Below are 19,204 nucleotides of genomic sequence, written 5' to 3'. Positions count from 1 at the left end.
CCTATTAGAAACACAAGGATAGACTGCATTCTAAATGACCATATTTATGGTTCTCTCATTAGGAATGGGTCCTCCTTCCTTCATAAGGAGTGTGGGGACTCACACCTAACTGGCAAGTTAGTCTAGCATATGGTCTAATGAGTCTGGGAACCACAAAGCAAGAGGGTTTCCCTCATGGCTCCTTTCTCTTCCCCAGCTCTGCTTTCTCAGGATTCTACCCTTCCCCAAGAGGGGAGCATGAAAGAAGAGAGAATTAACTCTGGGCTCCTGACAGCCAAATCCCAGGTGAGTTGGGGTTGCTTCTCTCTTTTGAAATGCCATCTCAGATATCAGAGGGTAAAAAGGAAATCATTTCCTCTCTCATCAGTTTGCTTTTCTGCCCAATGACATGAGCGCCAATTCTTTCTTAGAGGAGTTTTGGGTATTAGAATGACCAGTAGGTAATGTTTTCAACTTGCCTATCTTATCCTCAGTATTCTTATTCTCTTTGCCCAGCATCCACTCAACCATTAAATAAGTGATTCAGAGCTTACTTGTATATTTCAGTACTGTATTCAAGAACCTACAAATGGATTCAAATGACAATCTTCATTCTCAAGCAATTTAGTTTCTCTTAGACTCCTAGTTTCCTTATTTGTAAAAATAAAGGAATTATACTAGATGATCTTTAAGGCCCCTACTACCTTTGAGAGATTAAAGGTTTATCCAATAGTAGACTGAGAGATAATTATTGGACTTCATCTAGAACCTGGGACCTTTTACTCCTTATTTAGTATTCTTTCAACTGACTGTAGCTCTCTAGGGAAAAAAAGATACATATACAAAATAATTATTTTTATTATAAAGAAAAATACAAATATATTAGTAAATGTTAAAATAAATGGCACAGACAATAGATAAAGAAATTGAGATCACTATGGACCACAGTAGCAAAAGGCTTTCTTTCAGAGTTGGGATATGAACTGGCCCTGAGGTTGGATAGATGATTGGAAAGGATTGCAGAGGATATTTCTATTAGGGAGAACATCATGAACAAAATCTCAGAAGGGACCTGTTACACTGACCTGGCCAAAGTGGAAGGATCATGTTAGAGAGCAATGGAAAGTGGATTAAATATATAGGGTAGAGTTGGATTGTAGAGGACCTTGAATGCTAACAATCTGAGGAATTCATAATTTGAAACCACTTGATTTTGATGTGATAAATGGACAGTTGTCTGGAATAAAGAAAGGGAAGATAACAAGATAATAACTTACTGATAGTTATGATTTTCTAGCAGTTTTTAGCCATTTCCCTGAAACATTTCCCCCGGGAAAACATTTCACTCCAACAAGTCCAAATATCATAACTCTTACAGATTTTTCTCTGAAGAGTACTCCATTTATTAGGAGTGTGGCAGCAGAGCAGGCTTTCCTAGCCATTTTCTTAGAAGCTAGATGTTTATATATTCTGAACAAGAAAACAAAAGAATTGGATTGACCATCCAGAGAAAGTAATATAATACCTAATATAAGCTTTATTGTCCACAGTAAATAGATAAGAAATTGCCTAGATTAAAATTCCATAAGTCAACATTTACATATATGTGATACTACTTTAATTAGTATTTTTAGGTATCCAATTTATGGAGACTGGGAGAAAAAAAGTTATAAATCTCATATTTTTCTGAAGTAATAGTGAATCTTGACTGTTGTGTTCTGGTGATTAGTTTGCATTCAGCTCAAGAAATAGCTGTGTGATCTAGTGGAAAGCACTGGACTTCAAGACTCAGAAGACCAGCTTTTAGTCTCAACCTTGATACAAACTGTGGGACCATGGGCAAGTCATATAACTTCAAAATTTTAAGTTTCTTCTCTTATTAAATGGTATGTATACTTTTTACGTCAAGAGGAATATCGAAGGGAAAGTGTTATATAAACTTTTGTAAAGCACAATGTAGATGTGAAATTTAATATAGTTATTACATTCATCAACAATGAATTCAGTTCAACAGACACTAAGGTGAAAAGACATTTTGTTAGATCTATAGACATATAAAATGACATTCAGGCTTCCCCAATGTTATACCTGGGGAAAGTAAAGAATGATGTACATAGCTAATTATTAATACAAGATAGAGTGAAATGAGTGCTAGAGAGACCCAAAATAATCTAAGAAAATTTAAGGGGATGAAGAACACTTTTATTTGGCTGGATCCAGAGGTTTGCTTCATGAAGGAGGGCGGAACTAGACTAAGCCTTTGAATTAAGGTCAGGATCTTGAAGGACAATTGAGAGAGTCCCTTTCAAGCTTGGGGAGCAGCCTAGACTGATGCATGGAAATCAAGTGAAATCTTAAAAGTGAAAAAGTGAGATTGAAGAAAGCTACAGTCTAGTGTGGAATGCAAGAAGGAGAATAAAGTATAATAAGGCTGGAAAAGTAAATCAGACCAAGATTGTGGAGGGCTTTAAATGGTAGATTAAGGACTTGATTTTTATCTAAAAGTCAATAGGGAACAACTGATAATTTTTGAGCAGGGGAGTAACACCATTTCCACCACTGTCACCATCACCATCATCATCCCAGTTTAGAATAAGTGCCAAAAGTAGGAATATCATTATCATTTATCTAGGTTTCTTGTTTGGATCATACAACTCAAAAGCCAAGTTATCAAGTATTATAATATGACACATTATTATAAATCTATATCTGATTTGCAATTAGAGTTCTTTGCAAACATTAACATTAGCATAGCACTTTCATGTTTGCAAAGCATTTTATATACATTATTTCATTTGAGCTTCAATAGCCTTGTGAAATAGGTAAGAGTTTTCTCTACCCCCTACCCCCTTTTATAGATGAGGAAACTGAGACTCAAAAGTTTATGACTTGTCCATGACTTCTAACACAACTGGAAAGTATTAGTGGTGAGATTTGAATCTTAAGTCTTCCTGACTACAGAAGCAGAATTTTTTAAAACTATGTTGCCCATTCTACTATGTGAAGTCAACATGCTCATATGTCTTAGTTTGATTAACTGACTACTTTGTAAAATGTGGCTTGGAGAAGGGAAAAACTAAGGCAGAGAGATATTTATGGTGCTTTAAAAATCATTTGGGCAAGAGAAGCTGAGGATCTGAACTAGAATATTGGCTGTGTGAATGAAAGGAAATGGATATTGTAGCGGTAAGATTCCCAGGATTTGGTAAAGAATTGAGTATAGGGGCTTACACATAGAAAAAAGGCAAAGATGACATAGATACCTACACACCCCCAACTGTGTCTAGACCTAGCTTAACATTTGAGGCAACAAGAAGAAAGGACAGTTTATTTGCATATGTAAGACACATATATGTTGTATGCATACAATACGAATATGTGTATGTATAATATAATGTATATTGTACATACACAGGAATATGTATGATTATGTGTTTATGTGTATACACAGGCAGTCTATACTTCCCCTACTTTTCATTAAGTTGTTCTTTTGAAAATGACTTTGTATAAAGTACAGCATAATATTCCTGTAAGTGTAATGTTATAATTAGGGATTCTGATGCTAATCCAGAACTCAGAATCATAGAACATTAGAATTGGAAGGGATGTCAGATATCTAGTCCAAAGCTTCTTAAATTGTGGGTCACAGTCCCGTTTGGGGTTGTGTAACTGAATGTGGGTCACAAATAATTTGGCAGTAGTAAAAGGTTGCTGAATGCAATTAACAAAAATTAATTCAAAATCAAACACATGAATCTGAGGTGTTTCTGGCAGCACTTGCCTGTGTTGCATTGGGTGACTTCACTGCAGCCTTGGTTGAATACACAGCACTCACACTTTGCACTGTGCATGCACGAATGCTGCCAGAAACACATCAGCTCCAATTCAAGACGGGATCAAGTCAAATTTTCGGTGAAAAGGGGTTGTGAGTGGAAAAAATTTAAGAAACCCTGATTTAGTCCATAACCTTTACTTTATAGATAAGGAAACTGAGGCCACAAAAAGATGAAGTCATAAGACCATGTGTTAATGGCAGAGCTGAAACAAGAATTCTAAAGTTTATAAAGCATATTCTTTACAACCCTGTGAAATAGTGTAAGTATTATTGGTCCCATTTTATAAATGAGGAAACTGAGGCTTAGAGAAGGAACTTGTTCTTAGGCAGAATATGTCAGTTAGAATTTGAACCCAGGTTTTCTGACTCCAAGAGCTCTTTTTGTTGTTGGGTGAGATAAATTACCATATTAACAAAGTTGTTACAATTCTGTTTGTGTTTTTCTTAATTGCTAGGTCTTTTATTATTCCACATACACTGAGCTATACTGATAGTTAAGTGTCAACTTAGTATTAGAATTAGATCATTACTTTATGATCTGCAAACTTAGCGTCATCTCTGTCTTCACAGTCTGCCTCTCCTCCCCCCTTTCCTATCCAAATAATTATCAAGTCTTCACTTCTTCCTGCACGTCTCTCATGTCCATCCCAATATCTCCCCTCATATACTTACTACCCTAATTAAAATCGTTATCACCTCTTGCCTAGACTACTGAGTAGCCTCTTAATATTGTAGATCACAGAGTTAATTTCATCTTTCCGTTGGCTTCTTATTTACTGGAGACTGGAACAGGACCAGCACCATCCAGCTCCTCCCCAGGGGCCAGCATTTACCCTCCACAGTGTCTCTAGACCACCTCTCCACACTTAGATAATTCTCCTTTGCATATTTTGTGTTCCTGCCAAACTAGCCAAGAGCTGTTCCTAGAAGCATCCTATCTCCTTTCTCTACTTTTGCAAAGCTGTCTTTCATTCATGAAATGTACTCCTTTCTCACCTCTGCCTTTTAACATCATTAGCCTCAGTCCCCAGTTCAGGTACCACCTCTTCTGCATTCTGCATCACCTTTTTTACTAACCACATCCCTTTTCCCTTCACCATGTACTTCTTTCCCCCGTTAATGGTCTTCCCCTCATTACTTTAACCTATATTTACTTAATTGTATACTGTTGGATTCCACAGGTAGAATGTAAGCTGTTTGAGAGCAAAGATATCTGTGTGTTTATATGTATGTGTGTACACAGATAATGCTTTGCCCTAATGGATGCTTAATAAATATTAAGTGGTCAAACGATTTTAAAAACCCACATTGTCATTCTAAATCTTTTGACCATTTTCATAAATTTCAGTGAATTTTAACTTTCTTTTGTTACTTTGGCTTAGAATTTGGAACTAGAACAGATTTTAGATCATTTAGTCCAAACCATTTATTTTTCAAAGAAAATGGAGGAAAAAATTTTCAAAATGGAGGAAAAGTGACTTGTTTGGTGTTACATGGCTAATTTATGATAGAATCAAGGTTAAAAACTAAGATCATCTGACTACTAGTGTAATATTCTTATGCTACAGCCCCTGATTGTTAAAAAGAACTATCTTTTCTTTGTTTCAATTCAAATGATAAAATTAAGTGTGAATGATAATTAACCTTGAGTTGTAGTTGTCCATATCCATAAGCCATGGAAACTTATTATCACAAGTTTGTGAGCTAGAATAGTGTCTAGGATTTTTTTAATTAGTTCAGAAATTATGACATAACTGTCCTGAATTATAGGAAATCCTCTTTTAAAAAAATCATCTAGATTACAATCAAGTGGACTCATTTTCCTGACTTCAAATCCAGCCCTAGATACTTACTAGTTTGTGATTTTAAGCATATCACTTAGCTCTGTTTGCCTCAGTTTCCTCATCTGGAAAATGAGCTGGAGAAAGAAATAGAAACTATTCCAAAATCTTTACCAAGAAAACTCCAAATGGGGTCACAAAGAGTCAGATGTTACTGACAATGACAGAACAATAGAAACAACAATGGATTGTAAACTCTTGGAAGCCATGCTTTTTGTGTCACCCTTGTTAGCTAACATATTTTCTACTAACTAGATGATTAACAATAAAATTATAAGATTTTAAAGCTGTTAAAGACCTAAAAATCTAATATAGTACTTGTTTAATAAATGAAATCATGGGGTATCACTTAAAAACAAAACCAAAAACAAACTAAATGAAGTTGTGAACCTAATAATGGTGTTTCAAGCATCAAAAAGATATATATTTCAGTCCACATATAATAAAAATCTGAATTTTCAACCTCCCTAATTTTATTCTTAAAGCAAGACTAAAAAGTTGAGGACAATTTCAAATTCTTCAGCCATCTGTATTGTACAAAATTTCATTTTTGAGACAAAAGACACTCACATTTTATGCATAATAATAATATTTTTGCTTGAAAATTCTCCAACTTTAGATTTCCCAAGTATAATTATTAATGTTTAAGCCCATTTTTTTTTTACCTTTTAAAACTATTCTTCTCTTTCTTGCAAGTTTATTGAAAGCATGACCTTATCTGAGTAGAGATGGACATCCTCATATATCTGGATTTAGAATCATAATTCATTTTTTGTTGTATTGTAAAACTTGTAAAATGCATAGTTGTTACAAGTAAGATCCATTGTAGATTGGTTAAATACTCTTGTTTGTGGATAACATGCTGATTATTGCAAGCTCTGAAGCAGGCTCTCTTCAGAGAAATACTTGTCTACTCATTAGATCTTAACTGATAATGATGAAGAATTCATATTGCTCAGATCATTACATGGATGGACAACCCATTCATTTATTTATATATGTTTTCACAAGTACTGTAAATAGAGATAAAGTAGATCCAGAATTGAACATGAATCAGAATTGGATAAGTTGCACTTAGCAAATTAAACATTGTTTTCAAAAACCTTAAGATGCTCTCCAGCAAGTCTTTTCAATACCAGTATTTTCCCAATGATGTTATGTGTCTATGAATAGATAAATACCATTATTTTCAAAGAATCAAATTTGTGTGTGATTTAAAGGAAAATAGAGAAACGAAGGCTTACCTTTATTTTTTAAGTAACTTAAATGACTGTGGCACTTTGTTAATGACTTGCATACAAGAGATTGTATAAAAGAAAAAATACTCATGACAGAAGGCTGGTCATGTAGCCAGAGCAAGGGAAAATAAATGGATGATCCAAATGTACTGGAATTCGTGAAATGACAACTCAAAGGAAGTGTTCTCCAGCACCCAGCTTCTTAAACTGTCCGTTGTATCCCATATGGGATCTTGTAAGTGAATGTGGGGGTCACAAAATGATGACTTATTTTCATTGTTTGATTTGTATACCTAATTTATATACTTATATACCTGGAGTCATGCAAAAGTTTCTCAGGCCAAAAGTGGCTGTGAATGGGAAAAGTTTAAGAAGTCCTGCTCTGGCACATTGAGTAGATCTTTGATGAAAAACTCATGACAAGACATAGACTTATATTGTAAAGATCAGGGAGGTATGTTTAGATTGCATACCACACCAAAAGAAGGGGCATTGACATCAGCACTCATGTAATTACAAATCCATCAGAATTTTAAACATTAGATTAAATAAAACAAGTTATGTTCAGTAAAACATTTGGAATAGCTTCTAATGTTCTCTTTATAGACAAAATGGAGGGATGTAGGCAAGATAGTTAATAGCTCAGATAGATTTGAATTTGGTAGAGTGATCCAAATTAATTATTATCATCTTGGAAATAGGTGTTGAATTGAGTGTCCCAGGGATCTGTTCTTGACTCTATGCTGTTCAACGTTTTTATCAATTGCTTATCTGAAGAGACATAGAAGGTGTATCTATAATAAACTATTAAAAAGTTGAATAAAAACTGATATTATTTTCTCATGTCATGTGTGTGTTTACATTCTGAACAAAAAAATGTATGATCCTTAAAGGCAAAAACCATATTTTGGACTTTTTTTATGCTAGTTACATAGTAAAAAAAACAAAAACAAAAAACAATTTTTGATTTGCTTTGGAATGCTTAGTGTCCTTTATGTTGATTGAGTCTCAGAGTTTGACATGTCATCTAAGACAAACCCTCCCTGAAACATTAAACTTCTACTCAACATCCCCACCACATTGATGAAGGACCCAGTTCTCTTCATAAGTCCAATCTACTTTTTGACAGCTCCAATTTTTAGGAAGATTTTCCTTATATTGAAAAGAAATCCATTCACTAATTCTACTTATGACCTTCTAAGACAAGCAAAATCCAATACATCTTACACATGAAAATCCTTCAGATATTTCCATGCTACCCATCAACCAGCATCTACTCAAAGCTTGCCATTCCAGGTACTATACTAGATGCTAGGAATATGGTTGCAAAAATGAGTCCCTGTTCTCAAGGAGCTTATACTCTCACAAGAGAATACAATATTCACAAATAAGTAAATACTGACTATATAGAAAATAAATATATAGAGATAGGGAAATACTAACAATTAAGAGAATTAGGAAAGGCCTCTCCAATGAGATGACACTTGAACTGAGCCTTGAAAAGAGCTGGAGTTTCCAAGGAGTTGAGTAGAAGGCATTGTAGGCATGTGGGGACTGCTTGTACACAGCCACAGAGGTGGGATATGGAGCATCATGTAAGAACAAGAGCAAGTAGGCCAGTGTGGCTGGAATATAAAGTGCGCAAAAAAGAGTAGTATATAATCAGCCTATAAAAATAGAGTGGAGATAGAAGACTTGTATTATTCTGAAGTATACTAACAAAAGTTTGCATTTTGTCCTAAAAGATAAATCAGTGATATTTCTCTAGTAGGGAAGTTGATAGAGTTACACACCTGTGCTTTAGGAATGTCAATTTGGCAATTGGGTGGAGGATGGATTGCAAAGAAACTGATTGAAGGGATTTCTGTTAGGATTCTAGTGCAACAGTTCAGGCACTAGAGTAGTTGTAGTGAAGAGAGACAGAGATGAATGTGACAGATTTTAAGGAGATGAAATTGATACAATTTGGCAATTAATTGAAATTAAACATTCTCATACACTTTTATAGATACTGATTCTCTTCCCCTGAATGCATTCCTGTAAGTTAATATCTTTCAAAATGTGAGACCTGGATCTGAATAGATAAAACACTCCAATTTTATATAACCAGGACAGAGTAGAATGAAATTATTGCCATTTTTATTCTGTGCATTTCCATTAATGCAACAAAAATCTACATTAGCTTTTTTGATTTTTCTATGTTTTAATGTCTCATACTTGACTTGCAGCCCAATAAAATCCTTCAGTGTTTTTTAGGATGAATTTTTGTCAGGCTGTGTTCTCATCTTTATGCATACAGTTGATTTTTGAAAAAAATATTAATTCACCCCTATTTGGCCCATTTGTTCAGTCTATCAAAGTAGGCTCTCAAATCCTGATTTTGACTTCTAACATGTCATCCACAAATATGATAAACATTCCATTTCTGTCTTCATTGACGTTATTGGTTAAAATGTTGAACAAAACGGATCAAGAAAGGTTGTTACAATACTCCCTGGAGATTTTCTTCTAGCTTGATATCAACTCATTAACTACTACTTTTAGGGTCCAAATTCCACTAGTTTTGAATACACCTAATTGTATTGTCATCCAGTTCACATCTTTCCATCTTGTCTTCAGTGATATAATGAAAGACTGAGAAAGGGCTTGCTGAAATTGAGGTATATGTTGTGCCTGTGGCACTCAATCTACCAGTCTGATCTATTTTTTAAAAGAAATTAATTTTTTATAAAATGATTTGGATTTGATTAATTCATGCTGTTTCAATCATCCTTCTTAAGACCATTTATAAGGGAGGGAGGGGAAAAATTGGAACAGAAGCGAGTACAAGGGATAATGTTGTAAAAAAATTACCCTGGCATGGATTCTGTCAATATAAAGTTATTATAAAATTTTTAAAAAGACCATTTATAAAGCTTATCCTCATCCTGTGATGCTCCCAGCTTTCCCTAAAGCCCCATTGCTGATGGTTCTAGGTTTAGCAGGAATGTTTTTGGAATTTCAGGAGTCATTGACGTTCAAGGATGTGGCTGTGGACTTCACCCCAGAAGAATGGGGGCAGCTGTACCCTGCTCAGAGGGACCTGTACAGGGAAGTAATGCTGGAAAACTATAGGAACCTGGTCTCATTGGGTAAGGGTGGCTTCCTGGAAGATTCAGAATCTGCCTTTTAGATTATCTTTGTTCCCCTGACTGTTAAATGCTATGGGTCCTCTGAAATATTAGCAGAATTTGGGCTTGGACTTCAGGGCACAGAGAAATAGGGTGTCCTCAATCCCTCTTTCTATGTGAAAAGTCTATACTTCCTAGTATTAGAAATGGGCAGTTTCAGTGTGCTGCTCATTATGCTGTACCTTTCTCACCCTTCAGAGGTCTTGAAGAGCAAGTTACTGAGACTAAATTCTAGGATTGTTCTTTGTCCCTAGCACAAACACCCAAGTCCTTTGTCTTTATCCATGAGCAGGGCATCAAGTTTCCAAACCACATTTGATCTCCCAGTTGGAGCAAAGAAAAGAACCTTGGATGATGGAGAGAAAAATTCTAAGAGGGAACCGCTCAGGTGAGTGATGAGAGCAAGGCAAAGTAAGTAAGTAAGTCACTGTAAGTAAGAATCAATGAGGTGATATTTTGAAAATATTGTGTGGGTGGTCCTCTGGAAAAATCGCAATGCCTCTGAAGAAGACTGGGACCATTTGATAAGAGCTACCATGAGTATCCTGACTTCATCCTGCTGTGTCGTAGGAGAATATTTTACTTTGTACAGGAATTTTTTTCTTATTACATCCCTGAAAGATAGTTGACTATCCAATCTCTTCTTGAACATTTCCAGTGGCAACAAGATAGCTTGTTTTATTTTGGGACAACTCTAATTTTTAGAAAGATCTTCCTTATATTTAGTGAATTTTCTTCAACTTCCTTATCTCCTGTAATTTCTACTCCTTAGTCCTAGTTCTGCCCATTGTGGTAAAGTAGAATAATCCTACTCATTCATCTGCATGCCAACCTTTCAAATATTTAAAGTCAGTTTCCATATGTCTTTTAAATTTTTTCTATGTCCCAATTTTGGAAGAAGAGTTGTCCTTCTTTTTAAAAAGCTAAACTCTCCCTCACACTATGGAGTTTGTCCCTTATAGAATGTTCTACAACCTAGATCCTTTACTTCTTTTTCTAATGTGATTAGTCTTTCTTTTCCTATTCATAGCTCCCTATTTTTTCTTTCTTCAAATTTGTTACCCATATCCACTACTTCAATTTCCATTCTGATGAGGAGGAGGAGGATTATAATTTGCAATTATAACACTTCCTAAATTTACAGAACCCTTAATACCTATAATCTGGTATCTTTTCTTCCTCCATTGCTATCCTCATTTCCATTCACCATTCCCATACTCACATCTCACACTTTCCTAATGACCTTTTCTTCAGCTGCATCTTCTTCACTTTCATTGTATTTTGTAGAGAGTGGAACTTTGGATTTATGTGTACTCCAGATTTTAAACATGTCCTTGCTATAGATTTCCAATCATTAGGGGTTAAAATTTCAAAAGCTAAATTCTGCCCTCTATAGTATTTGGTAATGATGACATGTTTGTTATTGATGCTTGAATTTCCTCCAGTGGCTTATATGATGCACTACTATGTTGCTCTTTTTCACGGGCTTTTCTTCTTCCTTTCTCCCTTTTGTAATATGTTATAGGGCTCAGTATCTTCAGTTTTCTATTCCTCCTTTTCTGTAGCAGGTCCCTTGGAGAACTTAATCGTAGTGATTATTTCACTTTTTTTTATGCTTATGAATCTCAAATCTATATTTCCAACCTAGATGTGTCACATTTATACTAGTCACATTTTTACCTATCTCCATTATAACCTATTTGGATATCCCCCTGTTTTTTTCAAACTCAACTTATTTCAAACAGAATTTATAATATTTTATTCCAAATACTTTAACAGATCCTACATTTTTTGCCACTAGTCCTACTCTTATTCTTCTAATCTGGAAGTTATAGCATCATATTAAATAATCTATCTCCTTCATGTTCAATCTATCACCAAGTCTTGTTCTTTTAAAATCTCTAGGGTCTCAGTTTTTAGCATCCATCATTCTAGGCCAGGTCTACATTGCCATACAGCTGGATTTGTGGTATGGTGGAAAAACCACTAAATCTGAAGTCGGAAGATCCTAAGAGATCACTTCTCTTCCTTAGTTAATATTAATTATACCTGTCATTTTTAATGGTCTGCTCTTTCTCTCCACCAATTTATCTTGTATGTGGATTATCAAAATTAATTTATATTGAAAATGCCTGCTGTTGACTTTACAAAGAAAAGACATTTCTGCTAAGTGGCATGGTAGAATGGATAGGATACTGAACTTAGAGAGACCTGGATTCAAATCCTATTTTGAAACTGTGTAATCTGGGAAAGTCTTTTAACTTCTCTGTGCCCCAGTGTCCTCAATTGTAAAATTTTATAGCTGTACTTAATGACACCTAAGACTCATTTTAGCTTAAAATCTATGATTCTGTGAACTTCTAGAAAAGGGAAGGGAAAAAGGAAGGGAAAATACTTTGTCTCTGTGTTCTAAAGAAATCAGAAATCTTGGACAAAAATCTTTCCTAAGATTCTCTGAGGTTCTGTGATTTTTAATATTTAAGGAAAACAGGGCTTCAAATGGACAAGTTGCAAATAAGAAAGTCATTACCCTTTGAGTCAAAGTTCTATGTCTCTTACTTGCCTCCTAAGTAATATCTAAATCTTACTTTCTCTATTTCTCAATCAATAAACTCTGCTTCATATTTTTTATAAATGATGCTTTTTTTTCTCAAACTGTGGCTTTGGATTGTTCTGCTCTACTTGAATATCCTCCACTTTTCTTTTTTGTCTACTAAATCCTAAGCACAAAGCCTTTACTGTCCCCTGAAGTTCTCCTCCAGAAAATCTTCCTTGATTACTGCATGTTGTGTTGATCTTCCTTTTTTTATGAAATACTAAAACACGTGTAATCAATGCCACATAAACCTTCTGTTTATTTATATGGTCTTTTATTTTCAATTTTTCATGTGTTAGTCTTTTTTATCTGGCTAGTAAGGTCTTTGGAGGTAATGCCCTTTATCTTATCCCTTTCCTTGTATCTTCAGTTGTGCTTAAATAGTAAATACTTAGTAAATAATTTATACAGTAAACTCTATGGACCTATGTGATGGGCTCCCAACATTGTTGCCTACTGGAGGAGTCCTGTGACCTCTGATACAAATGGACCTGGAAAATTGAAAAAGGGTCACATAGTATTTATTATAAGAAATATGGCTGTTGCTGTCTTCAGGATTCAAAGTCATCCGCACTCTGTCTTTTAATATGTTTTGGGCTTTATACTTAAGGTAGCTTTTAGTACTGTAGTCCAGTGCATAACGTTTTCCCAGGGATATATAGATACAAGGAAATCCTCTCAAGTTACCAGACAGCCTAGAACTTTCTCTGCCATGAAGAGATATCATCCAGCTTTTTTGCTTACCTTCTTTCCAAAATAATAACTCTACAGTTAAAAAAAGACCAATTTGGGAACATCAGGCCAGAAGATGAGTTTTTTTCCTTATTGTGTATATTTCCTTCTAACATTTTCAGAAAGAAAAATGGACTCATGATAGGCAACTTAGTATGTAGCTAACATGTTAGACTTGGAGTCAGCAGTGCCAGGGGTTGAATCCTACTCCTTTTGCTCAATAGTTGTACGTGACTAAGAATAAGTGCTTTATCTTTAAGAACCTGAGTTTTCTTATGTGAAAAATGAGATAACACTATCTACAGTACTTATCTCACAGGATTGTTAAAAGGCTGTGACAAGATAATATGTAAAGTGCAGGGCAGATTTTAAAGTGCTTTATAAATGTCAGTTATGATGATGATGATGTGAGTGCTGTTGGCAGCTTCTGCTGCCTTCCTATTCCCACAATTCCAGTGCTCTGCTTCCCTGATTGTGATAAGACCACAAGGGAAGGATTTTTCCATTCGTTTATTCACACAAAAGCATTTGTTTATTATGGAGTAAGATACAAAAGAAGTAAGTGATGTATTTACCTACACACAAGATCTTAGAATTCTTTGTTGGAAAGACAAAGTAAAATCTCACCTGAAATATTATATATCTGAACATAAAACATGGGTACTCATGAAAGATAATATGGATAAAATAGGTAATAGCTTAGATGTACTTTAGGAATAAAATACCGAAAATATTGATTATGATCCTACTGAGAACAAAACCCTGTATTATAATATCTAGGCCCTGCAAAGGGGATATAAAAAGAATAAATACGCTACAAAGTTCATAGTTAATAGTGGGGATAAGACTTAAAAAAAAAAAAAAAACTAAGTATAAATTCCATGAAAAGAGAACATCAGTCAGTATGGCTAAATGGCTTTAGAGACTTTTTTTTTTTTTAAAGTGGAACATATTCTGAAGCATGTTTAGAATTTTATTCCAAAAGGGTTTTTGAGGTATATTGAACAACATGATCAAGGCTTGAAATTTTGAATGAGTATAGAATATGTAAGAAACTGGAGTTTGCATGGACTAAAGTGGAGGGTACTTGTTAGGGAAAAGTAAAGTATAAGTTTGAATAGATAAGACCATGCCAAATGGTAGTGATAGTTGATCAAATGGATATAGACCACAGATTTCATCCTATCAGGAGCTATAGGGCAAGCCATTTCAACAAAATTTTTTCAACAAAAGACTAACATTATTCTTTTAGGAGTTGTGGTAGCAACTTTTGAGTGGTAGACAGCCTGACGCTCTTGTGAAGGAGATTGATAATAGCTTACTGTATTACTGGTGGTCAGATAGGTCCCAGGATTAGGAGATACTTGGGCAGGAGATCAGAACTAGGAATACAAGGTTTAAGACCTATTTCCTGAAATAGAACATTCCAAGATCTGAAAAGCAGAAAGTTAAAGTTGTGACTAGAACATCTGATATCAGTAATCAAGCAAAATAGATTTTGATCATCAAACAAAATTAGAATTTGCAATCTAGGAAATAAAGGAGATTAAGACAACAAATAAACTCCAGGATTAGAATGTAGAAATAATCCTAATTCTGGGGTAATTAATGATGGTTTTTCTTCTTGCTCTTTTTTTACTTCACGTTGAATATGGGTTTTTGCAAGTGGATTCAAGAAGTGATTATAGCTAGATGTTAGTAGGAGACTGCAGAATTCCTCTGATCATGACATCCAAGGATGTACCTGGATGGACTTCAGGAATATTTTTAAAGACATGAAATTGTTGTTAGTGAAACATTTCTTTGGTAGTAGTATACTAGATGATTAAAAAAATTAAAAGAAGATCATGAGAAGATATATTATTAATAATTATGATACTATTACAGTAATTCAGGCATGGAATAATAAAAATCAGTGCTCTATTATCACACTATCCTTTAGTCCTAATTTGCGCCTACATTTATTTCATTTAGCCTTTTTCCTTGGTTACCCTTCTTCCTATGTTTGTTAAATTATATTTGTTCTCTGTGTTCAATTCTCATACTAGATTAGGTCTCCTAATGATTTGTGTTCCTTCCCCACTGTATATTCTTTCTATAATTATTTGTGTTCCTTTCTCATTTACTCTTTCTACTTTCCATTCTTCCCAGATTGGAAGGTCATATTTCAAAATTTTCAAAGTATGCATAGCATACTATAGCAGTTTTTCTGCTCTCAGCATAGGAGATATTTTCATGTTTTATTTTTTACAGACTGGGAAACTAGACCTGAAACCAAGGAATCTACTCCAAAGGAGAATATTGCTAAAGAAGAATTGCAGGAGGTGATAATGAAAAGATTCCCAGAGGATGGTCTTTGGTGTTCCACAATTGAAGAAGCCTTGGAATATGATGAACAGTTAGGGAGGCAGCAAAGAATCAAGGAGAGAATGTTAAAACAAATGTCAGTCACCCACAAGAAAAACTTAAGTGGTAAGAACCATTCTGAATGTAATGAACTTGGAATAAGCCTTAGTCTAAGATCAATACTTGTTACTCAACAGAGAAGTTCTGTAGAAACGAGATATAATAAATGTGATACATGTGGAAAGGTCTTCAAACATAATTTAGATCTAGTTAAGCATCAGCAAGTCTGTGTAGGGAAGAAACCCTATGAATGTAATGACTGTGGAAAAACCTTCAGTCAGATTTCATACCTTACCCAACATCGGAGAATTCATACTGGAGAGAAACCCTATGAATGTAGTGAATGTGAGAAAGCCTTCAGCCAAATTTCATACCTTACCCAACATAGGAGAATCCATACAGGAGAAAAACCCTATGAGTGTAGTGAATGTGGGAAAACTTTCAGCCAGCGTACACACCTTACTTGGCATCAGAGAATTCATACTGGTGAGAAACCCTATAAATGTAATGAATGTGGGAAGGCCTTCAGCATCACCTCATCACTTAATAAACACTGGAGAATTCATACTGGAGAAAAACCCTATGAATGTATTGAATGTGGAAAAGCCTTTAGCCGAAGTACAGCCCTTACCCAACATCAGAGAATTCATACTGGAGAAAAACCTTGTCATTGTGATGAGTGTGGAAAAGCCTTTAGCAGAAGAACAGCCCTTACTCAACATCAGAGAGTTCATTCAGGAGAGAAACCCTATCATTGTAATGAATGTGGAAAAGCCTTCAGACAGCACAGAGCCCTTATTCAGCATCAGAGAATTCATACTGGAGAGAAACCTTATCAATGTAGTGAATGTGGGAAAGCCTTCAGCAACAGATCATCCCTTATTCAGCATCAGAGAATTCACAGTGGAGAGAAACCCTATGAATGTAATGAATGTGGGAAAGCTTTTAGTTGGAGGACACACCTTACTCAGCATCTAAGAATTCATACAGGAGAGAAACCCTATCAGTGTAACGAATGTGGGAAAGCCTTCAGTGACAGGTCATCTCTTACTCAACACCAGAGAATCCATACAGGAGAGAAACCCTATCAATGTAATGAATGTGGGAGAGCCTTCAGCCGCAACTCATCTCTTACTAAACATCAGAGAATTCATGTTGGAGAAGAACCCTATGAGTTAAATTAATCTAGGGAGTTATTGAGTTGAAATAGACATGTTATTAATTAATTCATAGTGGAAAGGACCCCTATGACAAGGAAGATCTTTCTTATACAAACTCAGACCACAGTGGAGAGCAATGCAAATTCTCTGCAGAATAACACTGGAAATGAAGTGGATTTACAGAAATTTCTTTCAGACTCATAAATATCCTTAAATTATACAATCATATAATTTGAGTTGAAAGGGACATCGGGGATAATTTAATACAATTTATTCCCAAGCAGAAATTTCTCTAAAACATCTGTACCAAGTGATCACTCACTTGGTTCCCAGTGTGGAAGAAATTCCCTGCTCCAACCTCTCAAGACAGTCCTTTCTACTTTTGAACAGCTTCAATTGCTAAGAACTTTTCCTTTAAATCAAACTGAAATCTATTTTTTACCATATTTCTATTTTATATGTTGTCTTCTGCCATTAGAATGTAAGCTCCTTGAGGGTAGAGTCTGTCTTTTTTTTGCTTGTTCTTTTACTCCCAGTGCTTAGCACTGTGCCTGGCACATAGTAAGCACTTAATAAATACTTAATCCATCTTCTCTGACACTTCACTCATTGTTCTTAATTTTGTCTTCTAACTGAAGACAACTGTCATGTTTTTTCTAGTCTTCTTCTGGCTAAACATTTACAATTTCTTTAACTGATTCTTATATGAAAGGCTTTCTATTCCCTTCATCATTCTAGTGATTCACCTCTGGTTGAATTCTGTCTTGCAAATATCCTTACTAAAATGTGATTCCTAGAAGGGAACACCATCCTTCAATGTGGTCTAAGCAGACCAAGCATAAGTTTATATGCAACAGTTTGTCACTAGCTATGAGTTTGTAGTGTTATTTTCTCCTTTATTTCTTTCTCTCTTACTATATTTACTGGTTTCCTCTCATATACCTGTGTTACATTTGAAGTCTAAATATAAAGTGTGCTGGTTTCAGTTTTCAAATGACATTTAGATGTGTTCCAGGTTTTCTAAATATGTATTATGTATGGACACATATATTTGTATATATGCATATACATATTTTAATAAATGTATACATATGTATATGTGTTTACATATGTAAGCTTTTTAAAATAAAAAAAATGTAAAAATCTTTTAGAGCAATTGCACTAAACCAATGCAAATAGCACAATACATTACTATAGCTGAAGTTTAAATAATGAAAATTAAATCTAACTTTCTTATTGAAATGGTATAAGATCACACATTCCTTATCAGGAGACTGATGTCTGATTTGCCTTTATTTTTTTTTATTAAAAATTTTTATTTACAAAACATATACATTGGTAACTTTTCAACATTGACCCTTGCAAAGCCTTCTGTTCCAAATTATCCCCTCCTTCCACCCCACCTCCTCCCTAGATGGCAGGTAGTCTAATACATGTTAAATATGTTAAATATACATTAAATCCAATATATGTATACATATTTATACAGTTATCTTTCTGCACACAAAAAAAGTTGGATAGAGAAGGAAGAAAAAAACTGGGAAAGAAAACAAAATGCAAGCAAACAACAACAGAAGGAATGAGAATGCTATGTTGTGGTCCACACTCGTTCCCACAGTCCTCTCTCTGGGTGTAGATGGCTCTCTTTATAACTGAACAATTGGAATTGTTTTGAATCATCTCCTTATTGAAGAGAGCCACGTCCATAAGAATTTATCATTGTATAATCTTGTTGCCATGTCCAATGATCTCCTGGTTCTGTTCATTTCACTTAGCATCAGTTCATGCAAGTCTCTCCAGACCTTTCTCAAATCATCCTGCTGATCACTTTTTACAGAACAATAATATTCCATAACATCCATATACCATAACTTATTCAGCCATTCTCCAATTGATGGACATCCATTCATTTTCCAGTTTCTTGCCACTACAAAAAGGGCTGCCACAAACATTTCTGCCCAGGTGGGTTCCTTTCTCTCCTTTAAGATCTCTTTGGGATATAAGCCCAGTAGTAACACTGCTGGATCAAAGGGTATTGCACGGTTTGATAACTTTTTTAGCACAGTTCCAAACTGCTTTCCAGAATGGTTGGATCTATTCACAGTTCCACCAACAATGTATCAGTACCAGTTTTCTCACATTCCCTCCAACATTCGTTATTATCTTTTCCTGTCATCTTAGCCACTGATTTGCCTTTATATAAAAAAGATAATACATAACACTATATTTAATTTCCACTTTGAAGTT

At 34.9% G+C, this 19,204-nt stretch overlaps 1 protein-coding gene across 1 annotated transcript; it reads left to right on the top strand.

Annotated features, from left to right (window-relative positions):
- The first annotated feature begins 200 nt into the window (after nt 1–200).
- On the top strand, nt 201–17,559 carry LOC127550601 (zinc finger protein 501-like). Its single transcript, XM_051979691.1, has 4 exons — nt 201–285; nt 9,898–10,024; nt 10,356–10,451; nt 15,645–17,559. Exons 1-4 carry the CDS (start codon nt 238–240, stop codon nt 16,979–16,981), a joined length of 1,608 nt encoding a protein of 535 aa, XP_051835651.1. The 5' UTR covers nt 201–237; the 3' UTR covers nt 16,982–17,559.
- The last annotated feature ends 1,645 nt before the right edge of the window (nt 17,560–19,204 follow it).

This window comes from Antechinus flavipes, chromosome 2 (assembly GCF_016432865.1).
Source record: "Antechinus flavipes isolate AdamAnt ecotype Samford, QLD, Australia chromosome 2, AdamAnt_v2, whole genome shotgun sequence".
In the NCBI taxonomy this organism is placed as follows: domain Eukaryota; kingdom Metazoa; phylum Chordata; class Mammalia; order Dasyuromorphia; family Dasyuridae; genus Antechinus; species Antechinus flavipes.
Note: the sequence above shows the minus strand (reverse complement) of the source record. Positions and strands in the feature narration are given on the sequence as shown.

What these genes read in the sequence shown, in the direction of transcription:
- LOC127550601 (XM_051979691.1), top strand. Translation starts at nt 238, where the DNA reads ATGAAAGAAGAGAGAATTAACTCTGGGCTCCTGACAGCCAAATCCCAG. An exon ending in TCCTGACAGCCAAATCCCAG is followed by an intron (nt 286 to 9,897) that starts GTGAGTTGGGGT and finishes TTGGAATTTCAG; the next exon opens with GAGTCATTGACGTTCAAGGA. An exon ending in TCTAAGAGGGAACCGCTCAG is followed by an intron (nt 10,452 to 15,644) that starts GTGAGTGATGAG and finishes TATTTTTTACAG; the next exon opens with ACTGGGAAACTAGACCTGAA.